Source organism: Chamaea fasciata, unplaced genomic scaffold (assembly GCF_029207755.1).
Source record: "Chamaea fasciata isolate MVZ Bird 193981 ecotype frontalis unplaced genomic scaffold, bChaFas1.0.hap1 SCAF_25, whole genome shotgun sequence".
Taxonomy (NCBI): Eukaryota; Metazoa; Chordata; class Aves; order Passeriformes; family Sylviidae; genus Chamaea; species Chamaea fasciata.
Genome location: NW_027094110.1, coordinates 5,640,989 through 5,659,117, shown reverse-complemented (window position 1 = coordinate 5,659,117; position 18,129 = coordinate 5,640,989). Strand labels below are relative to the sequence as shown.

The following is an 18,129-nucleotide window of genomic DNA, read 5'->3' as shown; positions in this document are numbered from 1 at the left end:
ATTCCAGGCTGCTCTAAGCCCTGTCCAACCCAGCCTTGGACACTTCCAGGGATGGGGCAAGCACAGCTTCACTGGGCTCCCTGTGCCAGGGCCTCTCCACCCTCACAGGGCAGAATTTCTTCCCAACACCTAGTCTAAATCTCTCCTTTTTTAGTTTAAAACCATCCCCTGTCTAATTGCCTAATCCTGTCATTCTCTGCCCCTGAAAACCTTTGCCGCTGTAGATGTTGATGATCAGATAGGAGGGATCCCACCTGCAGTAGTTGTGAACTATTGGAAGATGAAAGAGAAAAATGGTTACAGTATTTTCATTTCTGTTTGGTTTTTTTTGTTGTTGTTTTTTTTCTTTGTTTGTTTGGGGTTTTTTTAGAAAAATCCTCGATTTAAAAGGTGGGGGGGTTTTTTTGGTTTTTGTCTTTGTTGTTTGGGAGTTTTTTTGCCTTTTTTTTTTTTTTGGTTGTTTTTTAAATCATCTGTTGTGCTTTTCTCAGTTGGAAACAAAATACCAGCACTATGTGGCTAGTGGGACCTTTGCGAACCAGATTTGGGAATACTTTTCTATAAGGTTAAAAGAGAAAATGGGTCAAATTAGATTTAATTCTTCCACATGTTGCTATTGTATTACAAATATTTCAGTGTTCTCTTTTTTCCCTTCTCAAACCCTCCCATTTTAGACACCAAGTACATCTGTGAGAATTTCATCTGCACATTCAAAGCAATACATTTGGTTCTGTTGTTCCAAAGTACTATGGAAATCTTCAACTTATGAGCAAAGCTTAACCTAAACTATACAATGTATGGAAAATAAGTGCCCACGCTGATTTTTTTTTTTGTCATTATTTTTTAAACTAGTTATAAGACTTTAAAGATATGATTTATGCTTTTCAAATGTGCTCACCTGAAATAACACTTACACTGCTCCAGCTGTCCTTCAACTCTGCCAGTGCAGGTGAGCAGTGGGGCAGAGCCTGGACTGCCAGTGGTACAGAGTCACACACTCGGGGGATTTTATCCTCTGTTAAAAACGTTGCAACACCACAACATGAGATGGGTCAGACCCCTTGCCAAAGCAGAAAATTCAGATGGTATTGCTCTGAGTGCAGTGAGCATTCTTTTCAGCTTAGCTGACCAAATCACAGATTAGGCTGGGCTGTGGTGTTAAAGGGCGCCCTGGTCCAGCTTCAGCTGAGGTTTTGACATGCTTAATTCCTCTATTCAGTAACTGCTCTGACTTGGGCACCTGCAACCAATGCTGGCATTGCCTCAGCCCCACTCTCCAGGCTTTGTTGGGTGTCTCATGTGGCATCAAGGGCAGGTTCAGGTTGGACATCAGGAAGAATTTTCCTCTCTAGAAGGGTGATTAAACACTGGAAGGGGCTTCCCAGGGAGGTTTGGAGTCCCCATCCCTGGAAGGGTCCAAGAAAGGACTGGACGTGGACTCAGTGGTCTGGGCTGGTTGACAAAGTGGGATTTGATGATCTTTGAGGTCTTTGCCAACCTAAACGATTCTACCCAAAGGACACCAAGGCAATGATACCACGTTTGGCACTTGGAGCTGAGTGTGCCTCAGTTTCCCTCAGTGTGCCCTCCCAGAGCTGCTGCACTAGCAAGAAGTCCCCCAGTCCTACATGTTAGGAAAATTAATCCACAAATAACAGAGGTTTATGTCCAAAAAGAAGACAGAGGAGTCCTTTGACTTTATTCCAATAAAGGGAGAGGCCATGGGGCATTTCTCCTGGGGTCTCTCCAGTTTTGCTGGACGGAGCCTCCTATTTATCCCAATTTCCCGGCCACATTTCCCTCTCTCTTTCCACATTGGCTGAGGTACTTGAGAGTTACAGACTTCCCAGAGTGCCTAATACCTAAGATTCCCCTTTAATGTATAACCCCCCCTTTAATTTTTAATTCTTATTGAATTTATGGGTTTTCCCCATTGTTTCTTTCATCTTTCAATACCCAATTTCAGTTTTCAGCAAACCTACAGTTTGTCTGTAAAGGCAAATATCTCCTTTTCCATTCATCAATCAGTGGAATCCTTCCCATTGTTTCTTTTATCCCTCAGTGCTGGTTTTATCTACCAGCAGACCCACTGCTTGTGTGTAAAGACAAGTCTATCATTCCTCTCATACAGAAGCTGGTGTTGCTGCACATCCAAAAACCATTCCTTGGGGCCTGAAATGCTTTTGATTTAATTTGAACAGTCATGTCAAGTCCAAGGGGCTATCAGGGGTTTCTTGAATAGATTTTTGTTCCTGCTGGATACCAGTTTTGTCAGCAGCAGAAGTTTATTGCTTTCCCCAGGATCTCCCTGTGCCTGGTAATGCTATCGTGGCCCCAGGCACAGACTTTGGCTGCAACCCATGTGTTCAGTGAATATGATACCTTACAAAAATTCTGGACTAGCTGTGTATCTGTGATACAGTCTCTGTGGCTGCACTGTGGGCCTGGGGCTTCTCCAGCAGCTTGGATGAAACTTCTTTGAATGTACATCTCTGCAGCTCTTGCTTTCTGTTCTTTCTCAGAAGAATTGGATAAATAATGTGTGCATATTCACTTCTATCACTGAATTCCCAAAAACGTGACAGCCTTAACCCCGTGCCTGCTACTCCAAGTACCTGGGATGACCTAGGATTTCCCAGCACTCACATGGACAAGGGCTGCTTGCTGCCTGCATTTCTGCCAGGTAATGACTGAGGTACCAGCTCCTCATCCCCAGCTCACAGGACACCCACCTGGGTGTGAGGATTGCTGAGGGCACCTGTGTGGTGAGAGTGAAGCCATCGAATTGCAGCGCTCAGGGGACAATGCTTCGCCACGGCTCCATTGTTTCAGAGCTCAGCTTCACCTCCTCCTCTCCAAGTGTAAATCCATTCTGTTTCACACATCCATCCTCAGTCCTGTGTACTCACTCTGCTTTTAGATCTGGTTCCTTCCAGAAGTGTAGGGCCCCTCCGACTGTATCAGCGGGGAGCGACACTTCCCTCCCACTCCTTTGTGGAGGCCAAAGAACCCAGCCCAGATGCCTGTCTGGACAATTCCTACACAGGAACATGGCAGACAGGGAAGGGGGACTGGCAGTGAATTTGGGAGTTTTCCAGCTCTGGTTTAAGCTGTATCTCATGGCCACCAGCCTTACACTAGCCCATCTCAGGCTGGATCAGGGGGTAACTCAGCAGCGTGGGGGCTCTGCTCCTCAGTGACAGGTTTTATTCTCTGGCTCTGAAAGACCCTTTCTGTCTCTAATATGTTTGATTTTATTAATTATTTTAAATTTTAGATGGCAGGACCTGGAGCTGGTCCTGGACATCAGCTGGGAGCTGGTGAAGGGATGTGTCACGCTCCAGCAGCAGGAAGGAGCACACTCCAGCAGCCAGTTCTTTAACATGGATTTCACTTTCTTGTAAGAACTGCATAACCCAGGTGAGTGGGGATGGATCCCCTGTCCCACGGCAGCAGGACAGGGCTATGCCAGCTGACACCTTTATAGCCACCTGCCCATAGCTCCCGGGGTTGTTTGCCATCAAAACTCTTCCTTAGCCACAGACAGGTACAGACAGCACTCCATCCTTTACTTCCATTCTTTCCTCATCCCTTTTCCCAAAATGAGCACCCAGTTTCCTCTTGGTCAGGTCAGATGGAACAGAACCAGAAACTCCCATGGCTGGGGTCAGGGCCAGGGCGGGGTGTCAGAGGGAGGGATGGTGTGACATGGTTGAACATTCACAAACACAGTCCCTTCCCTCCCTTCCCAGCACAAGGGGATGGGATTTATTTGGCAACTCAGGGCTCTCCTGAGGGAGAGGTGGGAGGTGCCTCCCAAACAGGGACTGATCCCCTGACCTGTGCACAAGGCAGGGTTGTGGCAACAGGGGGCCAGGTCCGTGCTGATCCCAGGGACAGATCCCAGGGACACTCAGCACATGCTGCTGTGGCAGCACATAGTGCTGGGCTCAGAGTTGGTGCGGTTGTGTTGGTTTGGGTTCCCCTTTGCATTGGTGATGTCTCCTGGCCCCTTTGCTGCTGTGGCAGATGGTGAGAGGTTGGGTTTAGATCTCTGTGTTTTAATCCTGAGGTGACTGTACACATGAGGAAATCACTGAGCACAGAACATATTACACAAGAAGAGTCACCCTGGCTCAGCCTTTCACCAGTGAGCTCACTCGTGGTGACCCACAGCAAATACCTTGGGAAATGCTGAAGAGGTTGCGCAACATCACTACTACCCTGGGATGTTCCTCTCCAGTTTCAGTGATCCCTGTAATAGAGGATTCCTGAACTTACCAGCCTGGATTTTCTGAACTTTCTATCCCAACCTATGATCTGGGGATGGGTTTTTCCATGTCTGTTTGCTCCTGCTCCATTTTCCACAGGTAGGTCAATGCCTCACCAGTGGCCAGGAAGGTAACAGAGTCTCCTTTTGGATCTGGGGTCCTGTATTGCTACAGGAACAGGTGGATTTTCATGTTGTCAAGGATTTACTTCCATCTTCTCTTGACAGGAACCATCACGTATTTTGGTTTTGCTTTGATCTTCCTTTGGGGCACTGAGTGCAGTTCACTTTGGTTTTTCAGATCTGACCTAACCCTTCTTCTCCAGCTGACAGCTCTGACACCCAGCCTAGGGCTGTGGACTTTTGCAGAGGCTCCCAGTGCAAAGCCCTGACCTTTGGCAGTTGCAAAATGCACTGTCAGCTCTGCAGAGGCTGCGGAGGGACAGCCCTGACATCAGAACTGTCATTAGTCTTCTGGAGAGGTGGAAGGGGAAGAGAAGCAGGGACGCTGTTCTGTTTTTTGGTTTTTTGGTTGTTTTTTTTTTTTTTTTTTCTTGTAGCCTGGGGAAGGGTATGGCAGGTAAAGAAAACTGTTGCATAAAGCTGAGCTAGCAAGAATGAGGAAAACCAGTACTTTTTGTGCTGTGTGCTGAGATTTTTGTTGGTTTAGCCCCAGCTGTGATCACGTTCTATCCAGACAGGCTCATCTGGCCATTCAGGTCTGGCTGCCATGGGCTATATTGTCACTAGTCTGCAACTGCAGGAGCAGCCAGCACCCTGTCCTTCGCTGCTGGAATGTATTGATGTAATCTAAATGCATCATGGAAATAATGGAAGACACCCAGAATGGAACACTCTCTTCGCTAGACTGGGTTAAAATCAAAAACCACTGCAGCTCTGCTTGTAGCCCTCTCCCCGCCCCTATCCAAGGAACAGAGGATCACCCTGGAGCAGGACGGGGTGTTCAGCCCATTTCTGTCTCCTGGGCAAAACGAAGATCCAGAAGCTCTGCCCAGAAAAGGAGGCAAGCCCTGGTGTGCCTCAGGGTGGTGTGGGCAGGGCCCTGGGAAGGAGAGGGATGTGCAGGTGGAGGTGCTCTTCCCGGATACCCGGGATGCACCAGCGAGTAGCAACAGCCCAGAGCACATCGCTGGGCTTTGACTGCAGAGCGGGATGTTCGTCTCCTCACACAGATCCGCACATTTGTCCTGGTTTCAGCCGGGACAGGGTGGATTTTTTTTCATAGCAGCCATGAGGGGCAGAGCCTGGAGCCGTGTGGGTGGGTCCAGGTTGTTTTTTCATACCATGCACTTCACCACCAGGGTGGAGATGGAAGTGAGGGACTGACTCTCCCTTCCTGGGGGAGAATGACATTCCCCTTCGGTGGGGGAAGGCGTGGTGTGGTCGGCAAGAGCTGTTGGGTATTGTAGTTTTCTATGTAAATAAAGAATGCCTTATATCTTTTGTTATTAATATTGTTGCTATTACTGGTCGTTTTCTTATCTCATTGCTGTTTCCAGTAAATTGTTCTTATCTCAACACATGATTTACACTTTCTGTGCCTCCAGTTCTCAATCCCATCCCCAGAGCAGGACGGTGGAGGGGAAGGGTGGCAGTGAGAGGCATCAGGTTACAGGGAGTCTTGGTGGAGACACTGAATTGGGAAATATAATTTCTAAACCACAACAGCCTTCTATCTCATCACACAGACCTGCACATTTTATCTCAACTGCTCCATTGCAACAAACAGAGCAATAATTTGGGGAGAATTCTTAATCCTCTGACCTCAGGCTAAACCTTGATGGGAGGACATGGATTCTCCATGAGGGTTTTGGGAATGTTTGCTGGGTGCCAAGATATCACTTTCATTTAGAGCTGAAAGCTATTCAACTAGACAGCGCTGAATTAATTCCTGTTCTAAACAGTCCTGATCCAGATGTGCTGGGAATCCTTAAATACAGGAATTACAAGTGCAGAAGGCACAGCCAGAGTGGTTTGTTCAAGGGAAGGCCTCCAGGACCCTGAACGTGTGCAGTAGGCGTATCTCTAATTAAGTGATTAAACCCTGTTTATACCTGATCCTGCCCCCGCAGGGAGTGTCCAATTAAGTGGCAGGATGTGCCCGAGTTGCCAGAGTGGAACCCCAAAGGGCTGGGCTCTGTTTTTGTTTTGTGAGGTTCCTTCTGTGACTGTTGCAGCACTTGCAGCAGCGTCTGCACACAGATTAACATTTCATAAGCAAGTTTGGTATCAGCATTGTCTCCCTTGATCACTTGACTTTGTAACCTCACCGTGCTATTAGCCTGGCTTCTTGGAGGTAATCCTTAAATAAGAGCCTGGTTTAATGACCTTAAATACATTCTCTGCTTTTAAATCTTAGATTATTTGTTCATCCAACTGTTTTAATCCTACTCCTGCAAGCATGGACTTCACTACCTGCCCTATTTTTTTGTTCTCTGCAAGCCCACATTGCAGAGGCTGCTCACTTCAAATATTGCTTCAGCCCAGACTCTTTCAGTGCTGCTTTCCTGCCTTTCCCTACTGCTCTGTGATACCAAACCTCCACCTGCCATTTGCCAAAGATGAAACAGCTTCTCTAGCAAGTACAGTTGTTTTTCATTTAGAATTCAAAGCCCTCCTGAACAACTGGTCTGTGGCCTCCCTGTATTGGGTGCTGTGTCTGTGCTGGAGAGTGCCCCTGTCTCAAATGATGCCAGGCTTTGGTACCTGAAACAGGTTTAGTTTGTTATCTGGCAGTAAACTGTCCCTAGCCTGCAAATCTTGTCTTCTCCTCACTAACTTTTGGGTTAGATGCTGAAAATGTATCTTGTCTTGCCCTGCTAGAGGAATTGGTCTCTCTTTTAGGGCAATTAATTGGCTTTTTTCGGGAGGTGTTCACCTGGAGAAGAGAAGGCTCCAGGGAGACCTTAGAGACCCTTCCAGTGCCTAAAGGGGCTCCAGGAGAGCTGGAGAGGGACTTTGGACAAGGCCCTGGAGGGACAGGACAAGGGGGAATGGCTTCCCTGCCAGAGGGCAGGGATTGGTGGGATACTGGGGAGAAATTCCTCCCTGTGAAGATGGTGAGGCCCTGGAACAGGATGCTCAGAGAAGCTGTGGCTGCCCATGCCTGGAAGTGTCCAAGGCCAGGTTGGATGGGGCTTGGAGCAGCCTGGGATAGTGCAAAATGTCCCTGCCCATGACGGGGGTGAAAACAAGATGAGCTTTAAGGACCTTTCCAACCCAAAACATTTTGTGATTCTTTTTGTGTGGGCAACCAAAATCACTCATTAAGCCAGATCTCTCTTGCTGTGCAGCTTCCCCTCCCTGCTGCTCAGGCAGCAGCACCAGGTACTAACTCATTCCTATTCCCAGAATTTGGGCGTTCCCATCTGTACCGACTGTTGCGTGGTCCTGATGATGGAACCTGTCAGAGGTGGGGCAGTGAGTGAGTGCGGCAAACAGTTCACATCCTGTACGGGTTTGGGCTGGGGCAGAGTCACAGCTCTCCACAGCACCTTGTGGTGCTCTTTGGGATCTGTGCTGAAAACAGCACTGATCCCACAGGGATGATTTAGCTCCTGCTGAGTCAGGAGCTGTTCTGCCCCTCACTCTGACCCAGCAGTGTTGTGGCAGGGGTGCACAAGGATCTGGGAGGACACAGCGAGGACAGCTGTCCCTCACTGACAAGAGAGATATCCCAGACCGTGTTGATGCCATGCTCAGCCCTGAAACAGAAGGTGGGGGGATGGTGGGGGTCTGGCCAGGCTTAGGGCAGTTGGTGATGAACAACTGCTTTCTCATATCACTTGTTTTTCTTGGTTTCTATTTCCTTCTCTTTTTTTTTTTTTTTTCCCCCTTACATTAAAAAAAAAAAATCTTTTTCATTATTTAACTGTCTTCATGTCAACACACCAGTTTTTTGATTTTCACCCTCCACTTCTCCCGCCATCACAGTGTGGGGGAGAAATGAGGGGCTGTGCTGGTGTTTAGCTGCCAGCTGGGGTTAAACCAGGACACATCCACAGTCCAGACTCCCCTGGCAGGGCCGCATCCATCTGTGATGGTCAGGCAGCAGAGGCTGGGGGAAGTGTCACAGATCTGAGCTGGTTCTTGCTACTCAAAGTGCACACAGAGTGGCTGCACTGAGAATCCTGTGGATTGCTGACCAGTAAAGCAGGTGGGAACAGAAACTCCTCAGTGCACTGTCTCAGATTTGAGACCCTCTGGGAATTCACGGTGACACTGATGGATGAGAGCAGGGCACCAGGACAGAGCTGAGCATTCATGTCCCCATTAGCCCTGAGGAGCTGAAGCACTGTAGGCACTGACCTGGCTGGAGAGCTCCAGGTGGTCCAGTGACCTGCAGAGGGATGCATGGACAAGCAGAGGTGCTTTGCAGGTGCACTGCACAACCAGTGCAGGCAGTTCTGCACTGCCTGGCCTTGTGGTGCAGCTGCACATGGCAACAGCCTCTTTTCACTGACCTCTGTGTCAAGACCAATTTCACATCACATTGTGCTGGATCAGCAGCACAACTGTCTGTGAAGGCGGGGAGGGGGTGCCAAGGGGTGAGCTAGAGGGTCCCAGTGAACTGCACGTTATGTTGTGCTGCCCTGAGTATGTGCAGCACTGGGCACTGTAGCATCACCTCCCCCAAAATCAGGAGCTGTGTCTTGGGTACCATCCAGCTACACCCAAGACATTCCCTTTTGGTGCCAGCATACTGGGTTTCCAACAGCAATCCCCATATCCCAGCAGGGGCCTTGAGGAAGGGGATGGAACCAGATCCCCCTGAGCAATGCTGGCATCATGAGGGCCTGTGGAGCACTGGCAGCACAGCCAGGCTGGGACACCTGTGGCTGCAGCAGGGATTGAGCTGAGAAGGGCACAGAGTCCCCAGATTGCTGCTGATGCATCTCAGCCCTCACACTTCAGTATTCCTTATCCAGGGAGATCCCTCCCTCCGGAGCCTGAAGCTGCTCCTTTCTCCAAGCACCCTTTCTCTTCGGCAGTTGGGTTCTATTTGCTGAGTCCTGGCCTTTTTTGGTGCCAACCCCTTGGACCTGCCATGGCCTGGCAGAGTGAATCAAGTCCTTCAAGAGAACAGGAAAGCACGAGGCAACAAGTCCTTGAAGCCATGTCCTCATGCTCCAGTGCCAGATATTCCAAATTAACCAGCGATTCTGCAACGAGCTGTGTTCTGGATGTTTGCCATGGAGAGAGTCTGCTGTTCACAGCATTGCAGGCAGCGTGCAGAGCCAGCTGCTTGAGGAGGGGAAGGATACCTGTGCTGACACGGCTTTGCTCATTTTCCCTTGCTCTCAGGGCATCTCTTCCAGCTGGATTGGAACAACGGCACAGGGGACTTCAGGCAGCAAGCAGACGGGAGCGCTCTGCCTCTGCACGCACAGCGATTACAGCAACTGCCTGCCTTCCCCCGGGGAATTCAGAGCCTCCTGGAAGACAAGGAACATGAAAGGGGGAGCAAAAGCCCAGCTGAGCATACACACACTCCCTGCCGCTTCCCCAGCGAGGAGAGGCTGGGACAAACACATCCACGGGGGAATCCTCCCAGCGCAGCCTCTCACCCCAGGGACACTCGGATCCCATCAGCACACAAATTATCCTGAAAGACTTGTGAAGGACAGACCCTGCCGGCAGCTCTACCGTGTCCTGCCACACACAGCCGGGGCTGCTGGAAGCACACGGCTCTGGCTCTCTGCTTCGACCTCCTGTGCGGCTGCACGGCTGCTGGGGCAGCACATGCCCCACTGCCAGGTCCAGGTGCATTTCTGGGCTCCCAAACCTGCCCGGGGCTGGCCCGTCCAGCCCACCCCACACGGCTGAGAACCGTGCTGAGGAGGGAAGGGCAACTGCCTTTCTCCAGGCAGAAGCTGTATGTGACTAGTTCACGTCTTAGGCCCCCAGGAAATGGCCCTGGGATGCTCAAGGGACAGATCCTGCCCCACAGGTGCTCCCACCCCTGCAGCTGTCCCAGAGTTCGGTGTGCAGCACTTCAAAAGACAAGCTGCAGCAACCACTGGGATGGACTGTGGACTGTGCTCGATTCAGTTTTAGGAAAGATGCAAGAAACACTTTTTCCAGAGCTGCTGAAGTGTTATCTCAGCAACCCCGGAACCTGCTCACGCTTCCTCGGGGATTGCACGAAGGGAGCCAAGCACTCGATTTTCACTTTGTGTATGATTGGGTAATTTTCAGGTGCTGGGGCACTCACTCCAAAGCACACTCCTGTGAAAACTGGCTTCTCTCCCCCATCCAGCCCCACAGGTCAGGAGCTCTCGCCTGGATTGCCAGGCTGCCATCTCCCCCTTCTCTCCCCTCACTGTCACTGAGGGGCCCAGCTGTGCTCATACCAAAGCTGCACCGGAGGGACCTGGCTGCCTCACAGCTCAGCACTCAAGTATTTATGCTGAAATGCACGAAAGTGTTGGTTGAACGAGAACAAAGCTGGCTTTGATAAAAGTCCTCATGTTCTCTCTGCATTTTTATGGCCAGTTCCACTCATCTGCTGTGGTTTCCTTTTGTGTCCCCAAGCAGCTTCAAAATACTTGGTGGGGTTTTGGCAAAATACTTGGTAGTTTAGTGTTTCTGTGATTCTGGAGTTTGGCCTGTATTAACCTGACTCTGTGGGAGGCAGGGATGCTTTCCCTGCACTAGTTGTCCAAGGACCCCGAAGCTATTTCATCTCAATTGTTTCCTCTCCTCCTACTTATGTTCCTGCCAGGGAGTGCAAGATATGTAAAATAACCTTCAGGGAAATTCGTAACACATTTCAGAAATCCCTGTTCCCCCAACCACCTCCCTGCAGAACCTCCTGCGCTGACAGGGCAGTCCCTACTCACAGCAGAGCTTTAGGGAATGCAGCAAGGTGAGCTGTGCAGGACAGGGAACACCACGACCACCTCCATGGCCAAGCTGGCCATGCTTTCATCAACCATAGCTCTTCTCTGAACTCTGCTGAGCCCTTCCCCTCCACACCTGCAGGCAGCAGGTCCCACAGACACACCGAGCAGGTGTTGCAGTGATCTCACTTTCACCCCTGCTGGGTTCCCCCGTGAGGACCATCTCTGGATGGCAGAGCCCTAGGACACAGCAGGGAAGCAAACAGCAAAGTTCTCCAAGCTACTGCTTCAAAGTCCACATTGTCACCACTGCTCTTCTGAAGATTCCCTCAGTAAGAGGTGAGGAATCAAGGAGAGACCTTGGGTCTTGGCAGGCCCAGGCACCAAGGCCTTTTGCTGCCTTGCAGAGCTTGGGAAAGAGGGAGCCTTGAATCCCAGCCCTCTGCTCCATGCACCACTTACCTGATTCAGTGAAATATAATTCATTTAGGGGAGGAAGAGTGTGACTGTGACCCCTATACAAGGCATGACTTGTGGCAGTTCCCCACGACAGCTCAGCTGATCTCACAGCCTGCAGCTGCCAAAAAGGAGGGAAGGCCCTCATCCTGCCACTGCCCCTGGAGCATATCACAGGCTGCAGCACCCAAACTCCCATGTGTCAGCCCAGCAGCCAAGAAGCTTCAGCCTAAGTTATCAAATTGAACATGCAAAGGGCTCAGCAGCTGCTCAAGTGGGAGGTTTGGGTGGGAATGGGAGCAGAGAGGTGAAGCTACAGGAAGTGGCTCTGGGCTGTGAACCCAATCCAATGCCAGAGTGAAGCAAGGTCTGCTTTTAGCCATCCTAAGCACATTTATAGCATAGAAACACCTGACCTATACAAACCAGGCATGCCTTAAATCCACACCGGGAAGCAATCAGACAAAATTGCTATTACTTTCCCCCTGCACCTGGCTGGAGGGATTGACTGGAGCAAGGGAGGCAGGTTTGTTACTGTTCCCTCTCGAGGCACTGCTACATCTTAACACAAGATGGTCCCAGGAGTCACATCTATGCGGACATTAAATAGAAGAATCCATTTCCAAATTAATTTAAAGTGACCTACACATGGAAATAAGGGATTCTGCACTGTCTTGGTGTTGATAGAGAAGGATGGGCTGCAAGTGAGCCTTCCTGTGTAAGTGCTTCCCATGCCTGAGGGTTGTCTACCCTTATTTTCTAGGAGTTATTGCAGGCAACTGGAAAACAGTTTTTCAACATGCTGGATAAAAAGCAGTGAAAATATTTGTGAGTGTATGTGAATTTTTATTGGTTCTCATTGACACAGGAACAGTGCAGCTTCAGCAGATCCCAAACCTGGTGATGTGTCCAGTGGAGCAGCAGCTGCTCTTCCCCCAGGCCACATCTGCTGACTGGGACACTCCTCCCTACAAAGCCCCATTAACAGCACAGAGGAGCTGCCTGAGCTCAAATCCCACAATGATGCTGCCTCTTCCCCACTTCCTGCCCACCCCCTGAAATTCTCAGTCACCTCTGGGAATAAGAATTAGCCCTGGTGCTAACTGAGAGCTGGACTGCACAGCTGTCCCATCACGTGGCCCAGGTCTCTGCCTGTGCCACCTGCACTGCAGGGGTGTTTCTTCTGGCCTCTCCAAGCTGCAGGAACTCAAGACCCTACCTGAGGCTGAATGACCCCCAAGATCCCGTGGTACAAAAGCTTCTTCCCAAAAATTCCCATCAGAGTGTTCATTTCCTCTTAGCATTTCGAGTTTATGTGATCCTATTCAATATTAAAGAGTCAGCAGAAAGCACACCTGGATCCATGGAGGATTCATCTCCCCTCTCCCACCAGAGGAGCAGGAGCTCACAGCACTCTGTGCTGGGATGGATTTCAGTTGCTGCCACTGCAACATGAAGGCCTTTGGCCCGAGCTCTCCCACCTCTCCAGGGGCGTTTGCTGACTGGGAAAACTGCCACCACCCCCAGCTCCATCCCAGCACCACCCACTACTCAGGAATCCATATGGACCATTTTCTGGAGGTCATTTACTCAGCGTTGGCCAAGCTGATTCCCACAGTCTGTTCTGCACAGTGGCACCTTCAAAGAGAAGCTTGTGCAGCGCAGTGTATTTAAGTAACATGGGCTGTAACTGGGGTATTACAAGTCAGAACACATATCCTAAGAGATAACAGTCCAAATGAAAGTGTGAAATCAGTGATGTAATCCCACCATTCTGTGATGCCTGTGCAGAACCCAAGTGAAGCTCTCCTGTCCTTTGAGGCACATCTCCTTGATGAACCTGCGCAGTCCCTGGGCTCAGGGCTAAGAGGCAGCAAGGGCAGGAGGGAAGAAGCAGTTTCCATGACAAATGTCCATCTGACACAGCTAGCAAGGACACAGCACAGGATCTGCCTCCTGCTCCAGAGAGACCCTCAGCCCCAGACCACAGTTCTGCCTCTGTCCCTCCCCTGATAAATCCTGACTGCCCACAGCAGAGGTTCCTGACAGAGCAGCCCCACAACAGGCCACACATTAAGGCAGAGTCTCCAAATCTTACAAGTGCAGGTGCTCAAGCACTGCAGAAACAAGGGACTTGTTTCTGCCCCTCCTGCTGTCAGGATGCCTCTTCTGGGAGACTCATCTGAGGCTGTGCCTGCCTTACAGAGCCCTGCCAGCAAAAATGTTTCATTAGATTAGATGGCCAAGGAAAAGGTTCTTCTTCCTTGGGGCAGCACACCTACACCCACCTGGAGTTTGGTGGCACAAACAAGTCCATCCCCCCAGCACGGTGACAACTATGCCTTCACAGCTGGGTTAGAGGACAAGGATATGTCCCAGAGTGAGGCACAGCTCCAGGGACCCCAGAGCATCCCTGGAGAGCTGCTCTGTCATACAGGGATTAGCAATGGAGAATGAACTGGGCCACGATTACCAGCAGTGATAAATGCAGTGAGAACCACAGCTGCTGCAGCCTCCTTCCATTTTTAATTGGCTTTGTGACCAGCTCTCAAAAGGCAGAAACCAAAATTGGTCACAATATCCCAGATAACTTTTACCACCAGGTTTTACAGAAGAGAAATTCCTTCCTGACATCACTGTTTAACACCTATGTTCTGACATGCTTCAGCGCTGCCTGTCCAATGATTCAGATCCTTTTCAGGCGGAACCTCTTCACTCTTGCTGCCTGAAAGCTCTATGGTCTGGCACATTTTCTTTGTTTGCTGCTCTATCAGCCTATGCTGTCTGCACACTCTACCTGTGTTTTGCTCCCAAGTACTCAGTTAATAGAACTGCACGTGTTAGTTGGAATGCCTTACACTCACTTCAGGTGCCACAACTCTCACAGAGTACAGATGTCAGGTGAGATGAGGTTTTGGAGAACATAAATGTTAGAGCTGGGGGCAGCGAACATTCCTTCTGAAAACCGACAGAAGATACAGCCTTAAACCCTGGAACTGCTCTGCTCGCAGATCAGACAGTTTCAGCTGCCACAACCACTCGGTGCAGCAGTCCTGTCCTCCTGCAGCCCTGTCCCAGTGCCCCCATTTAGACGGTGTCACAGGGCCACCAGCATGAGAGACACCTCATCCCCCTGGAGCGACAGCAGCCACCAGGGAAACGGTAGAACAGAACAGCCAGACTGGGGCGGATCAGGCTAGATGGCAAAAATGTCAGGGTGAGCTGTCCCTGCAGGGTACAGGGACCCCCCACCACCAACACTCTTCCACCGTGGGCGCGGGTGAGGAGCTGGCTGTGCCAGGTCTGCAATTCCTGACGCCGGTCAGCCTGTGGATCCGGGGAACGGGGTGGCCGGGCGGGCCGGGCCGGGGTCAGGCACGGCGGGGAGCGGGCGGGCCGCCGACAGTCGGGCTCTGCGCTGACCGGGGCCGGGCGGCCCGCAGGGCCCAGCTCGCAGCCCGGGGCCGGCGTCACTCGTGGGCCACGCGCTCCAGCGCCACGTAGAAGCTGTCCTTGTCGTCGAGGCAGTGCCAGCCGATGGGCCCCGCCTCGCAGTCGGCGCACACCAGGAACTTGACGTTGCCCACGTCGCGGGTGAATCCCACGTTCTCGAAGGAGAACATGTCGCGCACCAGCCAGTGCTCCCGCAGCACGTCCCCGCCGCCTCCCGCCGCCGCCGCCGCCGCCGCCTTCTTCCTCATGGCGGGCAGGAGGAGCTGCGGAGACACGGGGCCGTCACCGCCCGGCCGGCACCGCCCGCCCCCCCCCGAACGCCCCGGTACCTCACGGCGGGCGAAGGTGGCGGCGCCGGGCAGCAGCACCCGGGAGCCGCAGCGCTGGCACAGCACGGCCCGCAGGTTGCGGCCCTGCGCGCACACGAGCCCGGCCGAGCCCGCGGCGGCCGCAGGAGGAGCGGGCGGGGAGGGCGGAGGCGCCGCCGGCTCCATCTCCGCGCACGGCGCCGCCATGGCCGGGGGCGGGGCCGGCCGAGCGACGTCAGGCCGAGCGCAGCGGTGACGTCACCGGCACGTTCCCGCCCCCGCCGTGGTGGCCCCGCCCCGCTCCCCGTGCCCGGAGTGTCCGCGAGATCCGGGCGGGAATCACGGGCCGGGAATGCTGCCCCGGGAATGCTGCCTGGGAATGCTGCCTGGGAATGCTGACTCGGGAATGCTGCCCCGGGAATGCTGCCTGGGAATGCTGCCTGGGAATGCTGCCCCGGGAATGCTGCCCCGGGAATGCTGCCTGGGAATGCTGCCCCGGGAATGCTGCCTGGGAATCCTGACCTGGGAATGCTGACCCGGGAATGCTGCCCCGGGAATGCTGCCTGGGAATGCTGACCCGGGAATGCTGCCCCGGGAATGCTGCCTGGGAATGCTGACCTGGGAATCCTGTCCCGAGAATCCTGCCCTGAGAATCCTGTCCCGGGAATCCTGCCCTGCGAGTCCTGCCCTGGGAATCCTGCCGTGGCATGGGTTGCCCCGGCATCCCTGGAGGTGGCCAAGGCCAGGCTGGTCGGGGCTTGGAGCACCCTGGGATGGTGGAAGGTGTCCCTGCCCAGGGCAGGGGGGATGAGGTGAATTTTAAGGTCCTTCCCACCCAAACAAGTGTGGGATTTTCTGGTCCCCCAGTGATCCTGGACCGGCAGGAGAGGGCAGGGCGGCCTGTCTGTCGTGGGCCTGCCCAGGGGGCCATCAGGGACAGTCACTTCCCAGGCATGGGAGTCAGGAGATGCTTGAATTCATGGTTGGAGAGGGAAGCCAGTTGATGCTGGACAAAGGGAAATTGTCTCCCTTCAAAGTCTCCATCAATGGAAACTTTCCAGAACCGTCTGGACGCAATCTTGTGCCCTGTGCTCTGGGATAGTGGAGGGACGTGGGGCCAGATGAGCCACTGTGGTCCCTTCCCAGCCGGCCACGCTGGCATCCTGTGAAGCTGCAGCACATCTTTGCATGTGGAGATTGCATCAGCGCTGGGAGTGCCCCGGCTGCTCTAACACAGCAGCTCTCTCGGCTGCTTGGAACAGAGAGAACCCCCTTGATGGGGAGGATGGAGCGCCCTGAACGGAGCAAGGGGCTGACACTGGCGGCAATGTGTTTTCCTGGAGAGGAGAGCCGAGATCAGCCCGCTCCCTGCCCGCAGAGCCCGGGCAAAGCAGGAGGCAGTGCCAGGGCTCACAGGGCAGCAGTGCTGGGGACAGGGTCCTGGGGCCCGGCTGACTCGGCTGCTCCTCACTGAGCGCCTTTGAGCCACTCTGGCTGTGGGCTGCTAACACCTCTCTGCTAGTGTTGAAAAGATGGGAAAAGGCCTTTTAATTGAGCCACTGCTTCTTTAGAGGGTAGACCAGATCCCAGAAGAGTCCTGGTTTGGTGTGAGTATGCCTCATCCTCCTGTTGTCTCACTCCTAACTGTCTGCTGCCAAGAACCCTCAGGAGAGGCCAGAAAAGGGAACCGAGGCACTAAATAAATTCGAGGTACTAAATAAAGGTATCGGATTTCAGCAGCAGTCCGGCTGCTCACCGCAGGCTCCAGCCCTGGGCAATGCTGACATCAGCTGGGGTGTGAGTGTAGCTGGGAGACAGCACCCCACTCTCCGGTGACCTGTGCAGGTGTTCCTTGGGCAGGGGCAGAGCTGGGGGCGTTTGAGCTCCTGAGCCCTGTCTGGGTGTGTGTGTGGAGCCAGAGCGTGGCCCGAGAGGGGAGCAGGTTGTGAGGAGGTGTGGAGCTCAGCAGTGCCCCTGAGCAGCCCTTGGGCACCCACTGCCCTGGGCCAGGCACAAACCAGCCACGGGAAGGTGACGCGGTTCAGTCCTGTCCCACAGCCAGAGCCACCTGTCCACGGGCTCAGGGAAGTCACAGAACTCCCATGCCTGGAGATACTCTGGACTCGGCAGAACCTGATCCAAACTGGATCTCCTTCAGGTAGGGTTACAGACCACCAGATTGCCCTTCCCAAGTGCAGTTATCCTTGGATTCTGTGAGTTCTTCCCTGCTCATGTAGGTGTCAACATCACTTTGAGAAAAACACCCCAGAACATTCCTGGGAGCTGACTCCAGCTGCCCCAGAGGCACCTGAGCAGGGACAGTCCACTTCAGGGTCACTTTTCTCTCTCCAGAGCTTCAGAGCCTCCCCGTGGGTCACTCCTGCCCCAGACCAGCCTCCTGCTTTGCAGGAGGGTCAGTGGGGGAGGCCTTTCCCTCCTGATCTGACTGCAGCAGGGCACCAAGTGACACATTTGTAAGGCTTTGCCCGGTTGTACCACGTGCGCACATCCTCATTTTGGGGGTAACCCAGCCTGTGAGGGACGAGATCCCAGCCACATGGGGTGGAGGAAAGTGAGCCCTCTGCCTGCCCTGGGGAGGCTGGTGCCGGGTGGAAAGGCACAGCTGTCAGTGCTGCATCGCTCTTACCTTCACACACGGGGCACTTTTGACGAGGTCCCCAGCCCACAAACCCTGAGTGGCACAAACACCGCACTGATGTCTCCAGCTTGTGGCCCAAGGCTGCTGCTGGGCTGGGCTGGTTGGTCAGGGCTGGTGGCT

The 18,129-nt window shown here is 52.8% G+C and overlaps 1 protein-coding gene across 1 annotated transcript; it reads right to left on the bottom strand.

The window, feature by feature from the left end:
• Window positions 1–12,414: 12,414 nt before the first annotated feature.
• RABIF (RAB interacting factor) lies at window positions 12,415–15,566 on the bottom strand. Its single transcript, XM_066203971.1, has 2 exons — window positions 15,372–15,566; window positions 12,415–15,305 (listed from the first exon to the last, which is right to left on the bottom strand). The coding sequence occupies exons 1-2, from the start codon at window positions 15,555–15,557 to the stop codon at window positions 15,060–15,062; spliced, it is 432 nt and encodes a 143-aa protein (XP_066060068.1). The 5' UTR covers window positions 15,558–15,566; the 3' UTR covers window positions 12,415–15,059.
• Between the last annotated feature and the right edge of the window lie 2,563 nt (window positions 15,567–18,129).